The sequence below is a fragment of the Marmota marmota genome, unplaced genomic scaffold (assembly GCF_001458135.2).
Source record: "Marmota marmota marmota unplaced genomic scaffold, marMar, whole genome shotgun sequence".
NCBI lineage: Eukaryota > Metazoa > Chordata > Mammalia > Rodentia > Sciuridae > Marmota > Marmota marmota.
In genome coordinates, this window is record NW_026000242.1 from 27177654 (window position 1) to 27198387 (window position 20734).

Below are 20734 nucleotides of genomic sequence, written 5' to 3' on the forward strand. Positions count from 1 at the left end.
GAGGGCACCTCTTGTCCCTCTACCAACTGGGGGCACTTTTGACCCCCCCCCCCCGAATCCTCTAAGGTGTCCGTTAAGAGGGGTGGCCTGTGGATTAGGACACGTCTGTCACCACTGCCAGGGAGAATTTACACTGTCCACTGACGGCCACGCTGCCAACCCAACCAAACCAAACCAATCCAAGCCAAAGACCAAACCTGAACCAAAAAGCTCTGAGAACTTACGCTCTCCACCGAGCCAAAAACCAAAAAGCTCTGAGAACTTTCGCTCTCCATCGAGCCAAAACCCAAAAAGCTCTAAGCGATCGCAAAGGAAAAACAAGAAGGAGAACAAGGAGGAGAAGAAAAGGAGGAAGAAGAGGAAGAGGCGCCTTACTTACCCCCTAAAGGAGTCCATTGGAGGTCTCCTTGTCCGGCGATGCGCTTTTCCCGGCCATGCGCCTTTCCCGGCCAACGCACCAAATGTAAGGGTCCCGCGAAACGTCGGAGAAAGAGACCACCAAGTGACCACTCATGCAATTGGCAGAAGGGGGATTTATTGAACCAGCATGCTGGGGCTCCGTGCCCACTCAAGAAGGGAAAGCAGCCAGAGCCCAAACATTTCTTATACATGTTTTCTGGTACATATATGTAAAAGTGTCATTCTAGAATATGTAAATATAGCTGGGTCAGTTTTCTTTTGCCAGTGGTTGAAACATGTTTAATCTGTTGGTAGGGTACAGAATTGATTTTCAGGAAGAGAGACTTGAAGAGGCAAGATTTATTATATGATTATCATAGTAGGAAATGTGAGATGGCAACAGTGATGACAGTGAAACTGAAACAGAAGAGAGAGAACTGGGATATTGTCAAGGAAGAATCCAAAGGTTTTGGGGCCTGTTATTTAATTTACTTATTGAACATGTTTATTGAATGCAGATTACTCTGCATTAGTGAATGCAGGCTTTTTCCAAGTGCGGGGTCTAAGAAGGACACAGATTTGCACTGCTTTATGTACTTTCTCAAATAAACAGTATGAGCTTCAAAGGAAAAGCCAGCCAGAGTTTTGTTTTGTGTGGTTGCCATGAAACTTTATACCATTGGGGAGGTGTTTCTTCTCTTGTGGAGCCTTCCTGGTTCTGCAACACTTTGTACTATGCCGAAGTAGAGAAAAGTTGGAAGGAAAACTCATTAAAGTGATCCAGATTTAAGCCAGCGTGAAAGATAGAAGACAACATTGATCAGAGAACAAGTAGTCAACATGATGTTGATGTGTCTCATTGCTGGTGATACTAGCCATCCTTTGATTAAGGGGTATAGTTCAGATTTCTCCACTATAAAGATCCTATGTTCTACTTTGTAATTAATGAATATTTTGGGAAAAATACTTGGAGACTATCTAAATATACTTTTTCACCTTAAAATTGTCCCACTAATCTTAGCATCCACTGGGATCATCTTTATAGCAATTAATAGTGTGGTATTATAATTGTGATGTTTTTAAAATATTTTTATTCTTTCTGTATTTAGTAATTTCTTTATAAGGAAGATTTTTTTCTTATTCCTGTCCCCCATTATTATTCATTTATACATGTCATAATGGGTTTAAGGATCATTTGTTTTACTCTTTGAGTTATAATCCAATGGATTAATCCTGCTGTGACCATTGGAGGCTCTTTTATGTTGGCTTCTGTATTATTTCACTTACCCCTTTCCTTTTCTTTTTTTCTTTTTTTAAATATTTTTTAGTTGTAAATAGACACAATAACTTTATTTATTTATCTTACTGTGGTAATGAGGATTGAACCTAGTGCTAGGTGAGTGCTCTACCACTGAGCCACAACCCCAGCCCCTCTTTCTTTTTTTGTGTATAACCTTAGCTTTTTTGCACCTCAAGATGCTGTAGTCTCTGCCAACCACTGTGGTGCACACCTGTAATCTCAGCAGCTTGGGAGGCTGAGGTAGAAGGATCTCGAACTCAAAACCAATGTCAGCAACAGCGAAGTGCTAAGCAAACTCAGTGAGACCCTGTCTTTAAATAAAATACAAATAGGGCTGGGAATATGGCTCAGTGGTTGAGTACCTCCAAATTCAATCCCTGTTACCCCCTCTCCAAAAAAGATATTGTAGTCTCACCTTGTATTTTCTTCCCTTAGCCTTGGAATCAGCCACTTCTCCAAGGAGCTCTGATTCCTTTTATTGGGAAGTAATATTTGGAAACCTACACATACCTATGTGTCTGGGTGTGCTTGTTGCTCCTGTGGCTCTCTCAGCTCTCTGAACAAACAGAGTGAAGGAAATAAAGATTTTTATATGTATAGCAATGCATGTATGTATTCACACCTGTATTTCTATTTCTAGCTATGTATGTGTTTAGAAACACAATTATAAATTCAGGCTGATTCTGATCCAGACTTACAAGGTTCATTTTTTTGTCTTCTCCCTTGCCTTATTTGTAACTTTTTTCTCTAACAGAAATCTGGATTGTGTCATCTATAATGTATTTACCTGTTTTTTTGATCCAGGTTTATATGTAAGGTAATTTCATAATTACTAAACCATAACCCTGTGAGAAACAAATTTGTCAACTAAGGTACAATATTTGTATATTTTTGTCTACAACTTTACTACATTCAGTCAAAACACCGTTTTCCAAAGTTACTTACTTCCTCTTCCTCACCCTCTTCATTGTGGTTTTGTGATTTTTTTTTAATACTCTTAGATTAATTTGCCAGCCTTAGCATTCTTAGATACGTCTGTTGTTATTGTTTCCTTAAGTTGTTAAAAAACAAAAGATTTTCTCAGATTAGGTGAGAATTCTTGAGTCTTCTATTCTGTGCTGCTTTTATTTGTTATTTTTTTTCCTATATTCACCATTTTTTTTTCTTTTGCTGGGAAAGAAGGAGTGGTCTGAAGCTGAGGAGGGCTTTGTCATGCAAAATCTTTCAACTAGGATGTTTTGATCCATCTCTAGGTCACAAATCAGAGTCAGCCTACTTGAATAATCTTCCTTCTTTATTCCAGGAAAGAGCCATTGCTCCATGAAGTCACAGTGATATCATAATGTATTTGAGAATTACCTTCTTTTTCTAAGTAATTGTCATGATCTCATACCTTAGATTTTTTTTTTTTTTTAAGTGAGATTTGAACCCAGGAGGGCTTTACCACTGAACTACATCCCCAGTCCTTTTTATTTTTTTGAGACAGGGTCTTGCTAGTTTGCTTAGGGTCACTAAATTGCAGAGGCTGACCTTGAATTTGTGATCTTCCTGCTTCAGCCTCCAGTCACTAGGATTACAGGTCTGTTCCATCACACCCAGCAAATGTTTAATTTTTACATGAAAACATTCCAAAATACTTAAGCCTGCTGCTTCCCTGATTTAATTTCCTGTCTTCCCTGTGTTATTCCTTTCACCTATATGAATCTCCATACTGTTTCTTGGACCCATGGAACACATTCCTACTTCAGCACCTTTACCATCTGCTCTTCCTCTGCATACGGATCCCTCATCTCAATTCTCTGCTCATTTTTACTCCTCAGAGAGATATTTCCTGACTACCCCGTGTATGTAGAGTAGCATCCTTCCCTATCACTTTTCCTTTTATTTTTTTCTTATGATAAGCACCAATCATTTCTTGACAAGTTTTATTTTTATACACATATACTTATGGTATTACTGCTTGTTTCCCCCACAAGAGCAAGTATTTTGTTTACTGCTGTGTTAACTGCCTGAGGCATTTGACACATTTTAGACCTGAGTAAATATTTGTTGGTTAAGTGAATGAATATTGGTTTTGATCAAATGAATGCTAGGTTGAAATATTTGAGCATTTTCACTTAAATACCCAATGGATAATTTAATGTTGGAGAAAACCTTTTCTTTCTGTTTTCTCTTACTGGGTAATAACTTTTCTGAGTATAAAACTATGGTTTGCAAAGCACTTATTCATATAATATTTTATTTAATATTGAAAAACTCTTATTTCTTGTTGACAGTTTGTCTCATGATTTTTATAATCCATAAAAGAAACAGATATGTTAAAAAATGATTGGTCAGCTGGTGGTGCATGCCTGTAGCCCGGTCAATCTTGGAGGCTGAGGCAGGAGGACCTCAAGTTTGAGGTAAAGAACCCCTGGGTTCAATTCCCAGTCCCCACCTCCAAAAAACAAAAAGGTTTGGACACATTTAGAAATTTGTTTTTATACTACAAAATTTAGATTTATTTTATTTTCTGCCTTCTTTTTTGGGGGGGTGGTGCATATAATGAGATCAGTTTGTGGATTTTTTTGGTGGGGGGCATGGAGGATTGAACTCAGGGGCACTTGGCTGCTGAACCACATCCTCAATCCTGTTTTGTTTTTGTTTTATTTTTTAATTTATATATGACAGCAGAATGCATTATAATTCTTATTACACATATAGAACACAATTTTTCATAATATACATAGTATATTCACACCAGTTCATATCTTCATATCTGTACTTTGGATAATAATGATCATCACATTCCACCATCATTAATAACCCTGTGTTCCCTCCCTTCCCCTCCCACCCTTCTTCCCTATCTAGAGTTTATCTATTCCTCCCATGCTCCCGCTCCCTATCCCACTATGAATCAGCCTTCTTATATCAGAGAAAATATTCGGCATTTGTTTTTTTGGGATTGGCTAACTTCATTTAGCATTATCTTCTCTAACTCCATCCATTTACCTGCAAATGCCATGGTTTTATTCTTTTTTATTAATTAGTAATATTTCATTGTGTATATATGCCACATATTTTTTATCCATTCATCTATTGAAAGGCATCTAGGTTGGTTCCATAGTTTAGCTGTTGTGAATTGTGTTGCTATAAACTTGATGTGGCTATGTCCCTGTAGTATGTTGTTTTTAAGTCCTTTGGGTATAGACCTAGGAGAGAGATAGCTGGGTCAAATGGTGGTTCCATTCCCAATTTTCCAAGAAATCTCCATACTGCTTTCCATATTGGCTGCACCAATTTGCAGTCTCAACAGCAGTGTATGAGTTTACCCCCCACCCATCCTGTTTAGAAACAGGGTCTCTCACTGAGTGAGTTGCTTAGTGTCTTGCTTTTTGCTGAAGCTGGCTTTGAACTCACAATCCTCCTGCCTCAGCCTCCTGAACTGGTGGGATTACATATGTGTGTGTGCCACCAAGCCCAGCTAAGTTTGTGGATTTTTCTTATTGTCAGTGCTCATGCTTTCCTGACTTGACCAAAGCTGGGGAACCTTTCTCTGTAAAGCCTTTTGTGACTCCTTGAATGTAGAGTTGACCACCTTCTCTTGACATCCTATTTGACTGTGCTCTGCTAGTCTGTCACTACCTAAAAGTAAAAAACTAGATATTGATTATCTTTGTATTCTCAATCTCATGGTAAGTTTTTGGCACAAAGGATGATATAATATAAGTGAATAGAGAACAATCTGTATAGACTTAGTTAATATGGAATTATTCTATATTGCTATGAATTTATATTATTTATTTTTTAAAAAATCTTGATATAGGAGTAAACATGGAAGTACAAACTTCATTCCAGAACAGTTTTTGGATGACTTCATTGATCTTGTTATTTGGGGCCATGAACATGAGTGTAAAATAGCTCCGACCAAAAATGAGCAGCAGCTCTTTTATGTATCACAACCTGGAAGCTCAGTGGTTACTTCTCTTTCCCCAGGAGAAGCTGTGAAGAAGTGAGTCATTGTTACATGTTTCAAATCAATTTTAAAGAAATCCTTGTTGTAATAATCTCCTAATTATCCCATGGGTTCAAGTTATTGGCAATATAAGAAAGATTTATTTGTGAATGTTGGTTATTCTATGTGGTTTTACTGTTTTCCCAGATTTTAAGCCATCTTCAACAAGGAAACATCCATTTGATGTTGATTTTGCCATTCATTAGGCAAATTCAAACCTAACATTTTTATTAAGTTTTAAATATGACTCTATGTTGATGGCTGCTAATTTCATAAAATTCATTTATAAACAAAATCCCATAAAGTCACTTAATTGTGATTTTTCTAGTTACAAATGCAATAAGATAATATATTTAATCTCTTTTTGACAGAGTGATATGATTTTAAAAAGTAGTTAACAGTGACTAAACTCCATTTTTAAGGGATTTTAATCTAGGGATCTATTGACATTCAGATTGTTATAATAGGAGGCTTATAGGATGTATGTTTGTTTGTTTTTTCCCCCTTTGTAGTTCTGCTGTAAATTAATTTTATTATTGTCCTGATAACATTTTATTATACTTAGGTCTATCTTCCCTTATAAGACTGTAATTTGTTTAGACAGGAAAAATAATGAATGAGTGAATTTTATTCTGAGAAAGAAGGTTTACCATTTTTTTCCTGTGAAAATGACATTAAGATTAAACTGAGAAAAACATTTATTTTTAAGGATATAATTTTGTAAGGAAATATTTTATAGAAAGTTAGAAATTAATTTTCTGGGGAAATAAATGTTGTAGTTAAGCTTCCAGTTTTCTCCCTTTTCAGACACGTTGGTTTGCTCCGTGTTAAAGGGAGGAAGATGAATATGCAGAAGATCCCTCTTGGTACTGTGCGGCAGTTTTTTATGGAGGATGTTGTTCTGGCTAATCATACAGATATTTTTAACCCAGATAATCCTAAGGTAACCCAAGCCATACAAAGCTTCTGTTTGGAGAAGGTAATTCTTTTAGATGAAGTCAATGAGATATACATTGGTTGAGAAATTATTTACCTTCAATAAAGTAATTCAGTGGAGGGAAGCCTTTGTATTTATTATATTCTCATGAAGCTGATAAGACTTTAATTAAACCTTTGTCTCAGTTTCTTTCCTTCTTTTAAAAAAAGTACTTATAATCTTTTTCTTCTTTTTAATCCTGAGTTGATAATTGGCTTGTCTTCACTTATGAGAGTGGGCAATGACTCTGATTGGCAGTGGGAGGATATTGTGGTATGTAGCTTCTCTAGTAATCTCCGTTTGGTATACCTTTCACCCTGATGTCTGCCCCACAGAAAATCTTAAAATGTGTTTGCTTTATTCCCTACAGCTTCAGTATAAGCCCCATCTTCCCTTTCTGTGTGACTTGCCACTCATAAACCCCTGTAGAAAATCGAACCCCTACTAAACTAAAGTTGGGTGAATGCTTTTAATAATATGTAGGTTGACAAGAACATTAATTGCTGACATTCAGTTCTTTGTGCCAGCTTTTCTACTTCACATTTTATTCTTTTAAAAATCATTTAGGGTAATAATGACAATAATAATAATTGTGAACACTAATATTTACTGACTGCCTCTATATGCTGTGCACTCTGGACAGCATTTTGCATTAAATCCATCTAACTATGTTCTAGGCAGTTAGGGTCTACCTTTTTTTTATTTTCTTGCAGTTTCAGGGATCAGATCTAGGACCTCCTAGGAGCCTGGTAGGCAAGCACTGTCATTGATCTGTACCTCCAGCCCTACTATTCACAATCTATGTACAAGGAGTTAAACCTTAGATAAAGTAATTTGTCCAGTGTCAGAGCTGGACAATGTATAGCTTATATAACTAAAAAGTTTTAAGAGTATGTTGGTGTCAAGGAAATTAATTCCAGAAATTCAAACTTAAAGTTGTGGGTTTCTCTCTGTTTTTATGGCCTCTGCTACCACTCACACTTATGGTTTCTATGCTAAACTTCACTTTATGGAAGACATTCTCACATGCTGGTCCACAGACTTCTGTTATTGTTATAGCTGGAAGAATTATTTTTCCCAGTAGTTCCAAATAAACCCTGAACATTGAATTTTACTGCTTGGGGTAAGCACAATTCCTGAATCAGGGGGATGAAAAGTACATGGATTGATTTTGAATTAATTATATTCCTTGCCTCAACCCTGGCTCAAATAACATTTTAGATTATATGTTTCTTTGTTGTGGGAAGCTATTCTGTACATTATAGTATGTTTAGCAGTGTTCTCCTTGGCCTTAGTAGACGCCAGTAGCTCCTTTTTCCCCCAGACATGAATTAACTGTTTCCAGATTTTGACAATGTCCCTGATTGAGATCCGTGGACTTGGAATGGTCACATGACCAGCAAAAGTAAAAAGGATCCACTTTAAACACCTGGGTGTACACATAACCTTGTTACATTTGTATGCTATTGTGTTTCTTTTTTTGTACTTAATTATATCATTGTTTATATGCATGTGAGGACAAGGCCCATCTTTTAACTTTTCCATCTTAGCACATGTCCAAATACTTGGCTATAGGTTCTCTATAAATGCTCATTGAATTGAAATAATTTATCTAGATCATACTCTTATAGTTCTGTGTTTTCAGGATGGTAGTTAGTAGGACATGTAACTATTTAAATATAATTAATTAAAATTAAATTAAAAATTCACTTCTTCATTGTACCAAGTACATTCCAGGCGCTCTCTCTGTATATGTGTGGTTTATGGCAACCATACTGAATACTACGGATGTAAAACCTCATCATTGAAAGTTATTTGGGGCTGCATTGTTACAGATAATTTGAAGGACAGATTATAATATTTTAGGACTGGAAGAGATTTAAGGACAAAAATACTTGTTCTATTATTATTCCTGAGGAGGGAACCAAGTTACAAGGAGGTACTATAGGAATCATTTTCAAAAAGGTTGTGTTCATGGTGATTGGGTAACTTCCAGAGGACTTCAGCTGTTAGAAAGTTACTGTGTTAAAATTCGTCTACTTATATCTCAGTTCTGACCTTAGAACAATTTAGGACAAGTATTATACCATGAGATAGCTTCAGATATTTGAAATATTTTTCTTATTTTATTTTAGCTTGAACTTTTTCAAAGTAAATAATCCAAGAGCCTTTGGTTATAGAATCCTACATATTCTGCCTGATCTGACTGAAAAATCTAGGTTTATTTGCTTTTAAGTTAATAAAATGAGGCCTAAGTCATATCAAAACATGAATAGAAAGTTGGAGCAGAAGCAGTGTTTTAAACTTTCTTATAAAAAAATACAGAGATTGAAAAATTTTTAAGAACTTTCATAAAAGAAAAACATTAATCAGAGCATTACTAGAAGTTATATTTTAAAAGGTGTTATAAATAACCTAGGAAATGAAGATGACTGTGTAATGCAGGAAAGTTCCTGTGGTAGGAATATGAACTATTATTCAACTGATTTATACTAAATGTACTTTCTTTTATTTAATTTTTATTTTGAGATTGAAGAAATGCTTGAAAATGCTGAACGGGAACGTCTGGGAAATTCTCGACAGCCAGAGAAGCCTCTTATACGACTTCGAGTAAGTCTTTTTTACATGATTAAGCTTTATTAATTTTCAAATTCTAGTAATGTACAGTTTTTGTGGTCCTTAAGCCATATTACTTGGTATTGGCATCAACTCGGAAATTATTGAAAAAATGCAGAATCTTAGGCCTCATGTCAGACCCATTGCCTTTTAATAAAATCCCCAAGAGATTTGTCTACACATTAAAATTTGAGGGGTCTTGGGATGTAGGATACAGGGGTAAAGATTACAGTTTAAAGCTAGACTGTTTGGGTTTGATTCTGGCCCTTTCACTAGTTGTATGACTTCACACAACTGGATCTTTTGTTTGTTGATTTGTATTTCATAAGTTTTTGAGATCCAAATGAATTATATAGTGAGTGGTGTACAAAAAGTAATCTGGTCCCCTTTCTCTCTTCCACTGTCATTGCTGTAGTTGAGCCCTTATTATCACTTACAGGCCTGCTGCTGCAACATCCTACCTGAACTCAACTTTCACTTCCCTTTTCACTCTGCCAACTAGCCTTTTCTCCACACTAATGCCAACAGGATCTTTGTAAAACACAATCTTGCATGGCTTTCCTTCTGGACACAGTTTAATATAATTTCCTAGCACTAACAGGAACAAGTCAAAACTTTTGAGGGGGTAGCACTAGGGTGTTTATAGAACCTGGTCTAAACCAGCCTCTTAGGCTTTTTCCTCCTAAGCATGTTCTTAAGCTCTAGTCATATTGGACTAAAATGACTGGTCCTGTGCCTGGTGAAGTTCACTTGAACCTTTTGCCTGTGCCAGTCCTGTGTGGAATGCACTTCCTTGCTCCTGGCTTTTTGTCTCCTTCAGCAACCATTTAAAGCCTGTCTCTCCACAGAAACATTTCTGGGTCTCCCCTCCAATTTGAAGTTTCTTCCTTTGTGTCCTCACTCTACTTTGTTCATATCTCTTATAGTACAATTTACATTCTGCATGCAATTATTTATATTTGTCTTCCCGGTCAGTGTGTAAATTTCTTGACAACCAAGATTGTGTTTTGTTCATGATTGTGTCCCTAACCCTTAACAGAGTACTCTGTACCAGAACATTGAAGACACCCAGTAAAGTTTGTTTAGTGAACAAGTTTTGTAATTTTTATGAGCAGAAAATTAAAAATAAATCTAGGCTGGAGTATGTCTAAGGAGTTTGGGGGATACCCAGTTGTCTCTGCATTTAGTACTTTTAGAACATGGCAGCAGAAGAGATGATCTGGGTTATACAAAGAAGGTTACTTTAAATGAACGACATAGTTCTCCATCAGGACAAAAGATACCATGTTTCTCATTTATGTCTGTCTGATAACTTTAGAACCAACCATTTAAATAGCAAATTGGCATTCTTTTTCTAAACACAGTAAATTATTTACTCATTCATGAAATAAAGGATCAGATATTATTGTGTAAGTCGTATGACAAAATACGTTGTACCCATTAGAGGGTCCTTATTAATTCATTGAACAAATCTCAGAGTACCTGTGTTATGGATGTTGGAGGACATGCGACTTGCATGGCTGTTAATTCAGAAAAACTGGTGAGGGGTGATGGGAGCTTAGAAAAGACAAACAGACATACATAGAGAGCCGCAACCAGATGGGACATTACCCTCTAATGGAGGTGTAACAATACAGAGCTAGCTCAACACATTTATTAAATAGGTTTTAACATCAAAAGGATTTTCTGTGAGAAAGTTTCTTCAAAGCAAGCAGCTTGAAAGACAAAGTTCTGCAAGAAAAGACCACTGACTCCAATTAAAATCAAATTAAAGCAAGCTTATTATTTTGACCGGCCGGGCTGCCTTTCCCATCAAAATCGTGGGAGCCAAGGACAGCTGCAAAGCTTCCTTGCAGCCCAGTTTTATAGCCCAAAAAGTTACACAATGGGGGGTTATAGATAACAAAACTCTGGGGAGCATAACACAAGTTTACATTTTTGCTGGCCTCGACATCAGAATTTATGGAGGTCGTTAGAGCCTCTGAGAGGGTCCTTATCTGGCTAGGGAAGGCCAGAATTTATGAGGCGTCACTAAGGTTTAGGAAAGGGTTGTTTTCTGGTCAGGGAAAACCGGGCATGGGTGAGTTCAAGGCACGGGCAGGCATTCCAAGCAGCTTTACAACATCAACTAATGGCCAGGCTATACAGACATCCTAATATTTTTACAGAAAACAGAAATGAATCCTTCATAACTTGTGACAAGCTGGCTTCTGATCTAAAGAGAGAATTAGGCTTAGGTATATCAGGTATCCAGTTATAATTATCTTTTTTGCACTCATAATCCTCTATCCCCCACAGCTGGTGTCTGAATTTAGGGTCAAGACTGATAATGCCATGCTGTACACAGAACCTCCTTGCTGGGGGGGGGGGTCACCATAGCAACTGGGCAGTCTTAACCTGTAGCCTTTGCACAGGAAGTTCCCAGCACAGGTGTGCTCCTGCCACAGGACAATAAGAGACTGTGATTCAAATCACTTCTCCTGACAAGGACACAGTGATTTTTTTTGTTGTTTTGTTTTTTTGTTTAAGTGATACTGGTGATTGAATGTAGGGATACTCACCAACCTACACCTCCAGCTATTTTTATTTTTTCAGACAGAGTCTGGCTAAGTTACCAAGATGGGTCTGGAACATGAAATCCTTGTCTCTGACTCCTGACTTGCTAGGGTGGCAGGTGTGCACCACTACACCTGGCCATAGAGATGGTTTAAAGAAGATATGGCTTTGAACTTGAGCTTATAGGAGGTAGAGGAATGAAGGGAGACATAGTAAATATCAAATAAATGAACATAATGAATAAAAAGATGGTGCCAATTGTGATGAAGAGTGTGGGTGGGGTCATGATCAGGTCAGGAGTATTCTGGTTAGGCTGTGTGATGCTGGTCCCAGAGCATGCACTGAGAATAGCTAATTTAGTGAGTGTATCTCCTCAGGGGAAAGCTGTGTTTCTCTTTGTAAAGGACTATTTACCGTTGTAGACTTCTCTAGAATAGTCTTCCTTGAGAGTTATTATTTCCATTGAGCTAACCATCTTTTGAAGGTAATCATTTCCCAATGCTTATAGACTTATTCTTTTCTACTTGGATTTCCCCAGTATCTGTCCTTGCCCAGTTTGAAGATATACATATCCCTGAGATGATAGACCAAGGAACTAATGCCCTAGGGCTGGTGTTTTGTTGTATTAGAGGTCTTTTTTGTTTGAAAGTTGTTGTCATTGGAGATGTAATAATTCCAGCATTGTGGAAATCTTTGCTGTAACCTGGATCCATCAAAATATTTTGCTTTTTTTAGTGGGGATTGAACCCAGGGGTATTTAACTGCTGAGCCATATCCCTAGCATTCCCTTTCTTAAACTTTTTATTTTGAGATGGGATCTTGCTAAGTTGTTTAAGTATTAGTTGCTAATACTGGCTTTGAACTTAGGATCTTCCTGCCTCAGCCACCTGAGCCACTGGGATTACCGGTGTACACCACTGTGCCCAAACTATTTTGCTTTTAAGTTTATGAACCTTCCAAGCATTATTTTCTCAATTGAATAAATGGTATAATACCAGTGTGATCTTTAAAATATATTATAGAAAAGTAATTTTTACAAATTTAAAAGTATGGATAAGTAAATATAAAAATGCCAAATATAAATACTGAAGAATGAGTGTGTTTCTCAAAAATTGGCAAATTGTTTCCTGGCTTTCATATGTTATTCTGTATTTCAGGTGGACTATAGTGGAGGTTTTGAACCTTTCAATGTTCTTCGCTTTAGCCAGAAATTTGTGGATCGAGTAGCTAATCCAAAAGATGTTATCCATTTCTTCAGGCATAGAGAACAAAAAGAAAAAACAGGTAAGCTAGTTATTTTTATAAATTAAAGAATGCTATTGTAAGACTTTTATAAATCTGTCTTTGACAAAAGAAAATAAAATAGTTATAGAAGATGTTTTAGTTTATTGTAATATCTTAGACAAAAAAAAAAAGATGGTTGGAATAATTAAATCTTTTTCTTCTACAAATTAGTTGTTATTTTTTTAAACCTGTGGATTATGAAGAAATGGAAAACTGTCTTTGTAAATACAGTTTTTCTAAACAGTTTTGCTGAGTAATAACATATATAGACTTTAGATGTTATTGTTCAAAATAAATTCTGATAAAGGTGTATTAAGAATTGTAATGCAGGGCTGGGGATGGGGCTCAAGCGGTAGCTCGCTTGCCTGCCATGTGTGTGGCCCGGGTTCGATCCTCAGCACCACATACAAACAAAGATATTGTGTCCGCCAAGAACTAAAAAATAAAAAATAAATATTTAAAAATTCTCTCTCTCTCTTAAAAAAAAAAAGAATTGTAATGCAAAAACAAAAACAAAGCACAAAATAAATATTTGCTACTTTCTATGCAGTATTAATGTCCAGGTAATACATTGGCAAATTATGCGTTATTAAGTATTTTGACACTGGTGTGTTCAGTGGATCAGGAAGTTATCAGGCTTTTTGAAAGTAAGAAGTATCCTGTAATTTGGTGTTTTCTGATAATGTAGGTAATTAATTTCTAATTAAATTTTATAAAATCGAATTGCCCTTTTTAACATTTATAAAACTAAGTCATTGGTTGAAATAGTGCTGTTTCATAAAAAGTATTGATCATGTTAAATGTATAGACTCTTCTCTTCAGAGCTATTGAATAAGAGAATTTTCATGGTAACATGTACCTGTTTAAAAGTTACTGTTTTTTTTTTTTTTTTTTTTTTTTAATTTTTTTTGGTGGTGCTGGGGATTGAACCCAGGGCCTTGTGCATGTGAGGCAAGCACTCTACCAACTGAGCTATATCCCTAGCCCTTCTCTGATTTTTATTAGCTCAGATTTAATGGGTTTCTATTTTCACAGTCAGCTCATTTCTACTATTTTATAGGAAAGAAATCCAAACCAGAGAATCATATTTTTATACTATGAAATTGAATTAATTGCTTAGTTTTTTTTTGTTTGACTTTCATTTTATGTATTTATTTATTACTTATTTATATGCAGTGCTGAGAATCAAACCCAGTACCTCACACATGCTAGGCAAGCACTCTACCACTGAGCCACAACTCTAGCCTGATTTAATTGCTTCTTGATAATTATTTACTTTAATTGTGCATCCTTATCAATTCCTTGAAAGATCATGAGTATAGCATTCATAAGAAAACAGAATTATAACAGTACCTTATTTAGTTGAGTTTTGTCTCTGGTGAGTTGTAGTCTGTTGATTTTCCTTTTTGTTTATACTTAAATTGCTTAAAAATTGTTTATACTTTAATTGCTTATAAAAACCTAATGGTTTTACCCATGATTGTTTTTGTATATTAGTGCAAATGTCCATACAGTGAAAAAGGCAATGTCTTAGTATTATATTATCATGAAAGTTGTTTTGACTTTATGCATTTCCTGAAAGGGTCTTGGGGGACCTCCCGACGTCTGGGAACCATTTCGTGAGAACAGCTGTAAGAGACCTACTCCTTGGAGATATGGAAAGGGAATACTAACTGTGGGAAAAGACTGTAGCTATTAGTAAAAGTGGCTGGAGTGTCTTGAAATGTACTATATTGGGCAAGCTGGCAGTTGATAAGAGTTAGGCCTTACCTCCTCACTGACAGCAACCTGCAGTGAGTTTAGCCACTTTAACATATTAGTAGAAGCTGCTATTTTTTTGATGGACTTATTTTTCTAGGAGAAGAGATCAACTTTGGGAAGCTTATCACAAAACCTTCAGAAGGAACAACTCTCAGGGTAGAAGACCTTGTCAAACAGTATTTTCAGACTGCAGAGAAGGTAATTTCTTATAATTTACATTTTGAATAATGACTATTTTATAATAACAGATTTTAATACATATAATCGATAGTCAAACAAAATGAATCCTCACTGTGTTGCCATGAGTAAGTAGAGTGACATTTAGTTACATTCATTTGTAGTTACTGTATATCAAGAAAAACTAATGCTTAGTTCATGGTTATTAATATAATTGTTTTGTTGTTTTTTTTCTTTTTTGGGGGGCGTATTTGTATTTTATTTAGAGACAGGGTCTCATTGAGTTGCCTAATGCCTCACTTTGCTAAGGCTGTCTTTGAACTTGTGATCCTCCTGCTCAGCCTCCCAGGCCACTGGGATTACAGGCATGCGCCCAGCTTAATATCATTATTAATGTTATATTTTTAATGTGTGTTTTTATTGTATTATTGTTTTTATCCTCTTTCTTTTTTGTCTCTATTGCAAAAGTCAGTCCAGGATTTGATTTTCTCTTAATTTGGATGTAATTTCAGAATTACTTTACAAATACAGCCACATGATGGTGAAGCTACTAAATTTAACCATTTGAGTAAATTCTACCACTCTAAGAGTCTCTGGTTGTATAAAAATAACAGTTTTGTTATGTGATCTGAGATCTGTTAGTCAGAAATCTGACACAGATCTCACTGGACTAAAGTCCAGGTGTCAGCAGGGCTGTGTTACTTTCTGGAAGCTCTATGGAAGAATATTTTTTCCAATTTCTAGAGGTGTCTGTGTTTCTTGATCTTGGTCCCCTTCATCCATCTTCAAAGGCAGCAATGTTGTATCTCTGGCCATTTTCCCACAATTATTTTTCCTTCTGACCCCCTCCTTCTGCCTCCTCCTTCCCTTTTCTTGACTCTATGATTATACTGGGTGGTCCTGGACAGTCCTAATAATCTCCCTGTTTTACAGTCAGCTGGTTAGCAGTCTTCATTTCCTACAACTTTAATTTTCACTTGCTGTGTAACATATTCACCTAATCTCTTATTAATCTACAGTGCTATTTCTGGACCCCAGCCATTCAGGCCTCTGCATCTTTATCTGTGCTGGGCTCCCCTTCCTTTTCTTGGTTTGAGTTTGCTTTTTTGACCCTTAATTTTTGTCAGTAGGCTAGATTACTATCTACCAATTTTGTTTTTCCTTCAATAGCTAGGTAACTTGTTTGTCTCTGATAACATTATTCTGCAATTTTCCTTGCTGATAGGTACTTATTTTTAAAAGGAATAGATAATATTTCTGCAAATAGTGGTTTGTTTTTCTTACAGAATGTTCAACTCTCACTGCTAACAGAAAGAGGGATGGGTGAGGCAGTACAAGAATTTGTGGACAAGGAAGAGAAGGATGCCATTGAGGAATTAGTGAAATACCAGTTGGAAAAAACACAGCGATTTCTTAAAGAACGTCATATCGATGCCCTAGAAGATAAAATTGATGAAGAGGTGAGTAACTAATTTGGGTGTGTAGGCCTATTTAGACAGTCTCTCCTAAGAGTAGATCTGAATTTTTTTCTGATAAACCACTATTTAACCTTTCTGATTTGTTCAGTTTCCTCAGCAATAAAGATGAAAAATTAAGATGAAGATTAAACTAAAATGTCTAATATCTAGAAAGTACCTAGAACAGTCATTTACATGTGGTTGACCTCATGATTTAGTTTTATTCCCTTAGAAAATATCTTGTCCTGAAGATGAGCCTTGTAGGATGAAAATTCCTCTTTATTTCACTGCTTTAATAAGTTTTGATTGAGCTTTAGAGTCTCATCTACAACATGCATTCTCTCTAAGCATAAAGGCACCAGAAGAATCACAGAAGAACATTCTTTAGATTCGACTATTAGATGTTTAAATGTTTGCATGCCAAAGTGTCAGAAAGCAAAATTAAAAGGTATTGACATGGCAATATTTGTATGTGGGCAGAAAAAAGGTTAATATTCTTAATATTAAATAGCTATAATAAATCTTTAAAAATATTAAATATTCCAATAGGATAATGAACAAAGGACATGAATAGGTGGTTCACAAAAGAAATATAAATGCCTAATAAGCATATGAAAATGGTGGTTAGCCAAGGATAATCAAAGAAATTTAGATTAATTAAATGTATTTTTTATTTGTCAAATTGGGAATGATTTGAGAAAAATAGTAGTTAGAATACTGCTGATGAGAGGATTATGTTCAGATAGCTTTACTGAGAAGCATTTTGGTAGTGTGTATGAAGAAGCTCAAGATTTACTATTTAAACTGGGAAATTTTCCTAAGAAAATAGTATGATAGAGATTTGTAAATGGAATAATTATTCTTAGTGTTATCCACAGTGAAGAATAATTGGAAATGTCTTGTTACATTTGGTGTTGGAACATTCACAATACAGAATTCATTACAGCCATGAAAAATTACATTTTTTTAAGAACTTGGAAAAATATTTCCAATATAATGTTAAGTGGGAAAATAATTTTAAGGATGTAGAGCTATACACAATATTATCCTCCTTATTTTTATTGTATACATGAGTGTATGTGTATGCATGTATATAAAAATTGGAAGTATTCCAGTATACTATCAACAGTTACATTTAGGCATTTGTATTATAGGCGTTCACCTTTTCTATTCCCCTTAAACAGAAGAATAAAGCATTGTTTTAAAAACACATTACCTTTGGGTTTTCCTTTCTTGAATTTATTTAACATGGTTTTCTTAAAATCTTATGGTGTTATTATGTAACTAGTTTTACTCAATGACAAGTATTTTTAAAATTCAGGCATGTAAACCATACTCCAAAACTACCTAGTCTGTCCCAGTATATGTGTTATGTTTTGAGTTTTTAGTACAGGTAGATTCCTCAGGTGAGTATCCACAATAAAACATGACCCTCCCTAAGTGACACCTTGACTCCTGAGCTGCAGAAGGCTCCCAGCATGTGTGTAGGATGGTGGCTAAGAGCATGCACTGTGGGCCAGACCACCTGTATTTGATACGAAAATCCTTATTAGCTGTGCACCCATCAGTGAGTTCTCCAACCTCCCTGTGCCTCAGTTTCCTCATCTATAAGATGGAGATAATAATGGAACCTCCTTCAGTATTGTGAGGATTAAAAGAATGAGTGCCTGGTAAATCCTCAGATGCTGCCAGACAGTGCCTGCTTGGTGTGTTTTTTGTGACTTTTGATTCTCTTTTACAAATAGTGGCACTTTTGGTATGCTATATATCATCTGGACACTATTACATAGTATGTCATCTTTTTAAAAGATTATTATTTCTGCATTCCTCCCTGAATCATAACAAACATACTGATCTTTATGCTTTTTAAAAAACAAACAATTCTGCATCCCATTTCCCTTTAGCTATTGTACTGTTTCTTTGTTCCTCTTTTACATAAGAATTGCTTCAGAGAGTTTTCTCCCTTATTTTCATTTTAAAACCATCCGTCAACCATATATATATATATATATATATATATGTTTTAAATTGTTGATGGACCTTTACTTTATTTATTAATTTATTTATATGTGGTGCTGAGAATAGAGCCCAGTGCCTCACACATGCTAGGCAAGTGCTCTACTACTGAGCTATAACCCCAGTCCTCCATCAAGCTTTTGACCCATCATTCCTGTGAAGCTGCTCTTTTTGGGGTCACTGGTGACCTCCATTGCTAAATCTACTGTCATTGTTCTACCTTAAATGTCCCTGGGCCTCTTCATGAGACATTCTCTTCAGTAGCTTCCAGGACTCCACACTGTTAAGGGATTTTTCTTGCCTCATTGGCTGTGTATTCCTAATCTCTATTCTTGATTCCTCTCATCTCTCCATCCTCTTAAATTAGAGTCCCCAGAACTGTCTTTGGACCCCTTCTTCAAATTTACATCCTCTTTATAACCTTGTCCAGCCTGGCATTTGGTGGTTATTTTCAAAAGTCTAGCCCAAATCTTTCCTCTTAGATCAAGACTTGCATAGTTAACAGTCTGCTAGACATTTCCAGCTGCATGTTTAATCGGCATTTCAAACTTGTAACAGTCCTAAGTTTAGTGGCTCATCCTCACACTCTGCTTTCAGACCTGCTGTCCCTTTACAGTTCTAGTGTAAGCACCCCTCTTTCAGTTACTGAGCCAAAAACTTTTAAGTCATCCTTGATTCCTGTCCTTCTGTCACCTGTATTCTGACTGTCTAGAAATCCTTTGGGCTCCACTGTTAGAATGTATGCAGTATCTGACTACTACTTTTTTTTAAATTAAATTATTTATTTATTCTAACTTGTTATATATGATGGCAGAATGAAATTCATTTCATATTACACATATGGGGCAATTTTTTACTCACTGGTTGTACACAAAGCATTTTCACACCATTCGTGTCTTCAAAAATGTACTTAGGGTAATGATGTCCAACTCATTCCACCGTCTTTTCTACTCTGACTACTCTTACTACCTGTAACACTACAATCAGTCCAAGGCAATTTTGGGGATTTTCCCAGTAGCTTCCAAACTGATCTGCCTTCTCCTACCCTTCCTCTTCTTCCAGTGCTCCTCCATTTCTGTCCTTAATTCAGCTGTTTAGTGATCCTAACAGATTATGAATCTAGTAACTCCTGCCTTTAAAACAAACAAACAAAAAACTTACAATTGCTTACAAAGCTTTATTCAATCTGGCTTTCTATTATTTCTTTATCTTCTGTCTGCTCTAGCTGCAGTGACTTCCTTGCAGTGCACATACCTTTTCCTTTGATTTTAATGATTTTCCCTAAGTATTTTCTTGATTCATGCCTCACCCTTAACATCTTCATTATTATATGATCTTTGCCCTGAGGCCTTTGTGATAATTCTTTTCACAAAGATGCAACACCTCCCTAGCACTCCCTGTTTCTCTTCCTGTTTTGTTTTCCTCTGAGTACTTAACAGGCTTTTTGCAAAGATTTCACAGGTTTAAATTTTTGAAAGGATTCACAAGACTTCTGGGAGCACATTCACTTAAGGTTTTTAAAGGTAAAGAGTATATAGTAAAATAAGAAGTAAGGCATCTGTTGGAATCTGAAGGACACCAGGCATGAGCTCTCCAAGGCCACATTCACAAACAGTGGTTCTTGGATTGAGCAGCAAGATTTGTGCAGGTGTTCCCAAGGAGTAACCGCCCCCCCCACCCCACACACACACACACCTTTTGTACCAGGGATTAAACCCAGGGGCACTTAACCACTAAGCCACATCCTTGTCTTTTTTTATTTTTCATTTTGTGGCAGGGTCTCACAAAGTTGCTTAAGGCCTCACTGAGTTGGTGAAGCTGCTTTGAATTTATGATCCTCCTGCCTTAGCCTCTGGAGCTGCTGGGGTTATAGGTGTGCTACACTGTGCCTGGCTCCAAGTAGTCCTTCTGTGCCCTCTGTTCACATAATCAAGGTCATGTGATCATAATGTGTAGGTTGAATCCATCAGTAAATGCATTGACCCTGAGGATGCCAAAGGCTCCCATAGGATAAGCCTTTCCAGTGTTAATTGTATTAACTGGATCCTGGATACCTTCTAAATACAATATAACTTCTTGTTTTGTTATTGGTTGTCCTCCCTTCTTTTCCATATACTCACTAGATTGTCACCTCTGTGAAGGCAGCAGAGTTTTTTTTTTTTTTTTTTTTTTTTTTTTTTTTTTTTTTTTTTTTTTTT

At 36.2% G+C, this 20734-nt stretch overlaps 1 protein-coding gene and 1 non-coding gene across 5 annotated transcripts in view; one reads left to right on the top strand and one right to left on the bottom strand.

Annotated features, from left to right (window-relative positions):
- Positions 1-20734, top strand: part of Mre11 (MRE11 homolog, double strand break repair nuclease) — a 64514-nt gene that overhangs the window by 15138 nt on the left and 28642 nt on the right. For all 4 annotated transcript variants that reach the window (XM_048795981.1, XM_048795982.1, XM_048795983.1 and 1 more), the window contains exons 8-13: positions 5505-5690; positions 6501-6672; positions 9199-9279; positions 12999-13125; positions 14984-15084; positions 16350-16523. In XM_048795981.1, coding sequence (XP_048651938.1) covers positions 5505-5690; positions 6501-6672; positions 9199-9279; positions 12999-13125; positions 14984-15084; positions 16350-16523 — 841 coding nt within the window. The remainder of the gene's footprint in view (positions 1-5504; positions 5691-6500; positions 6673-9198; positions 9280-12998; positions 13126-14983; positions 15085-16349; positions 16524-20734) is intronic.
- On the bottom strand, positions 14035-14106 carry Trnav-cac. Its single transcript has one exon. It is a non-coding gene; the product is annotated as a tRNA-Val (tRNA).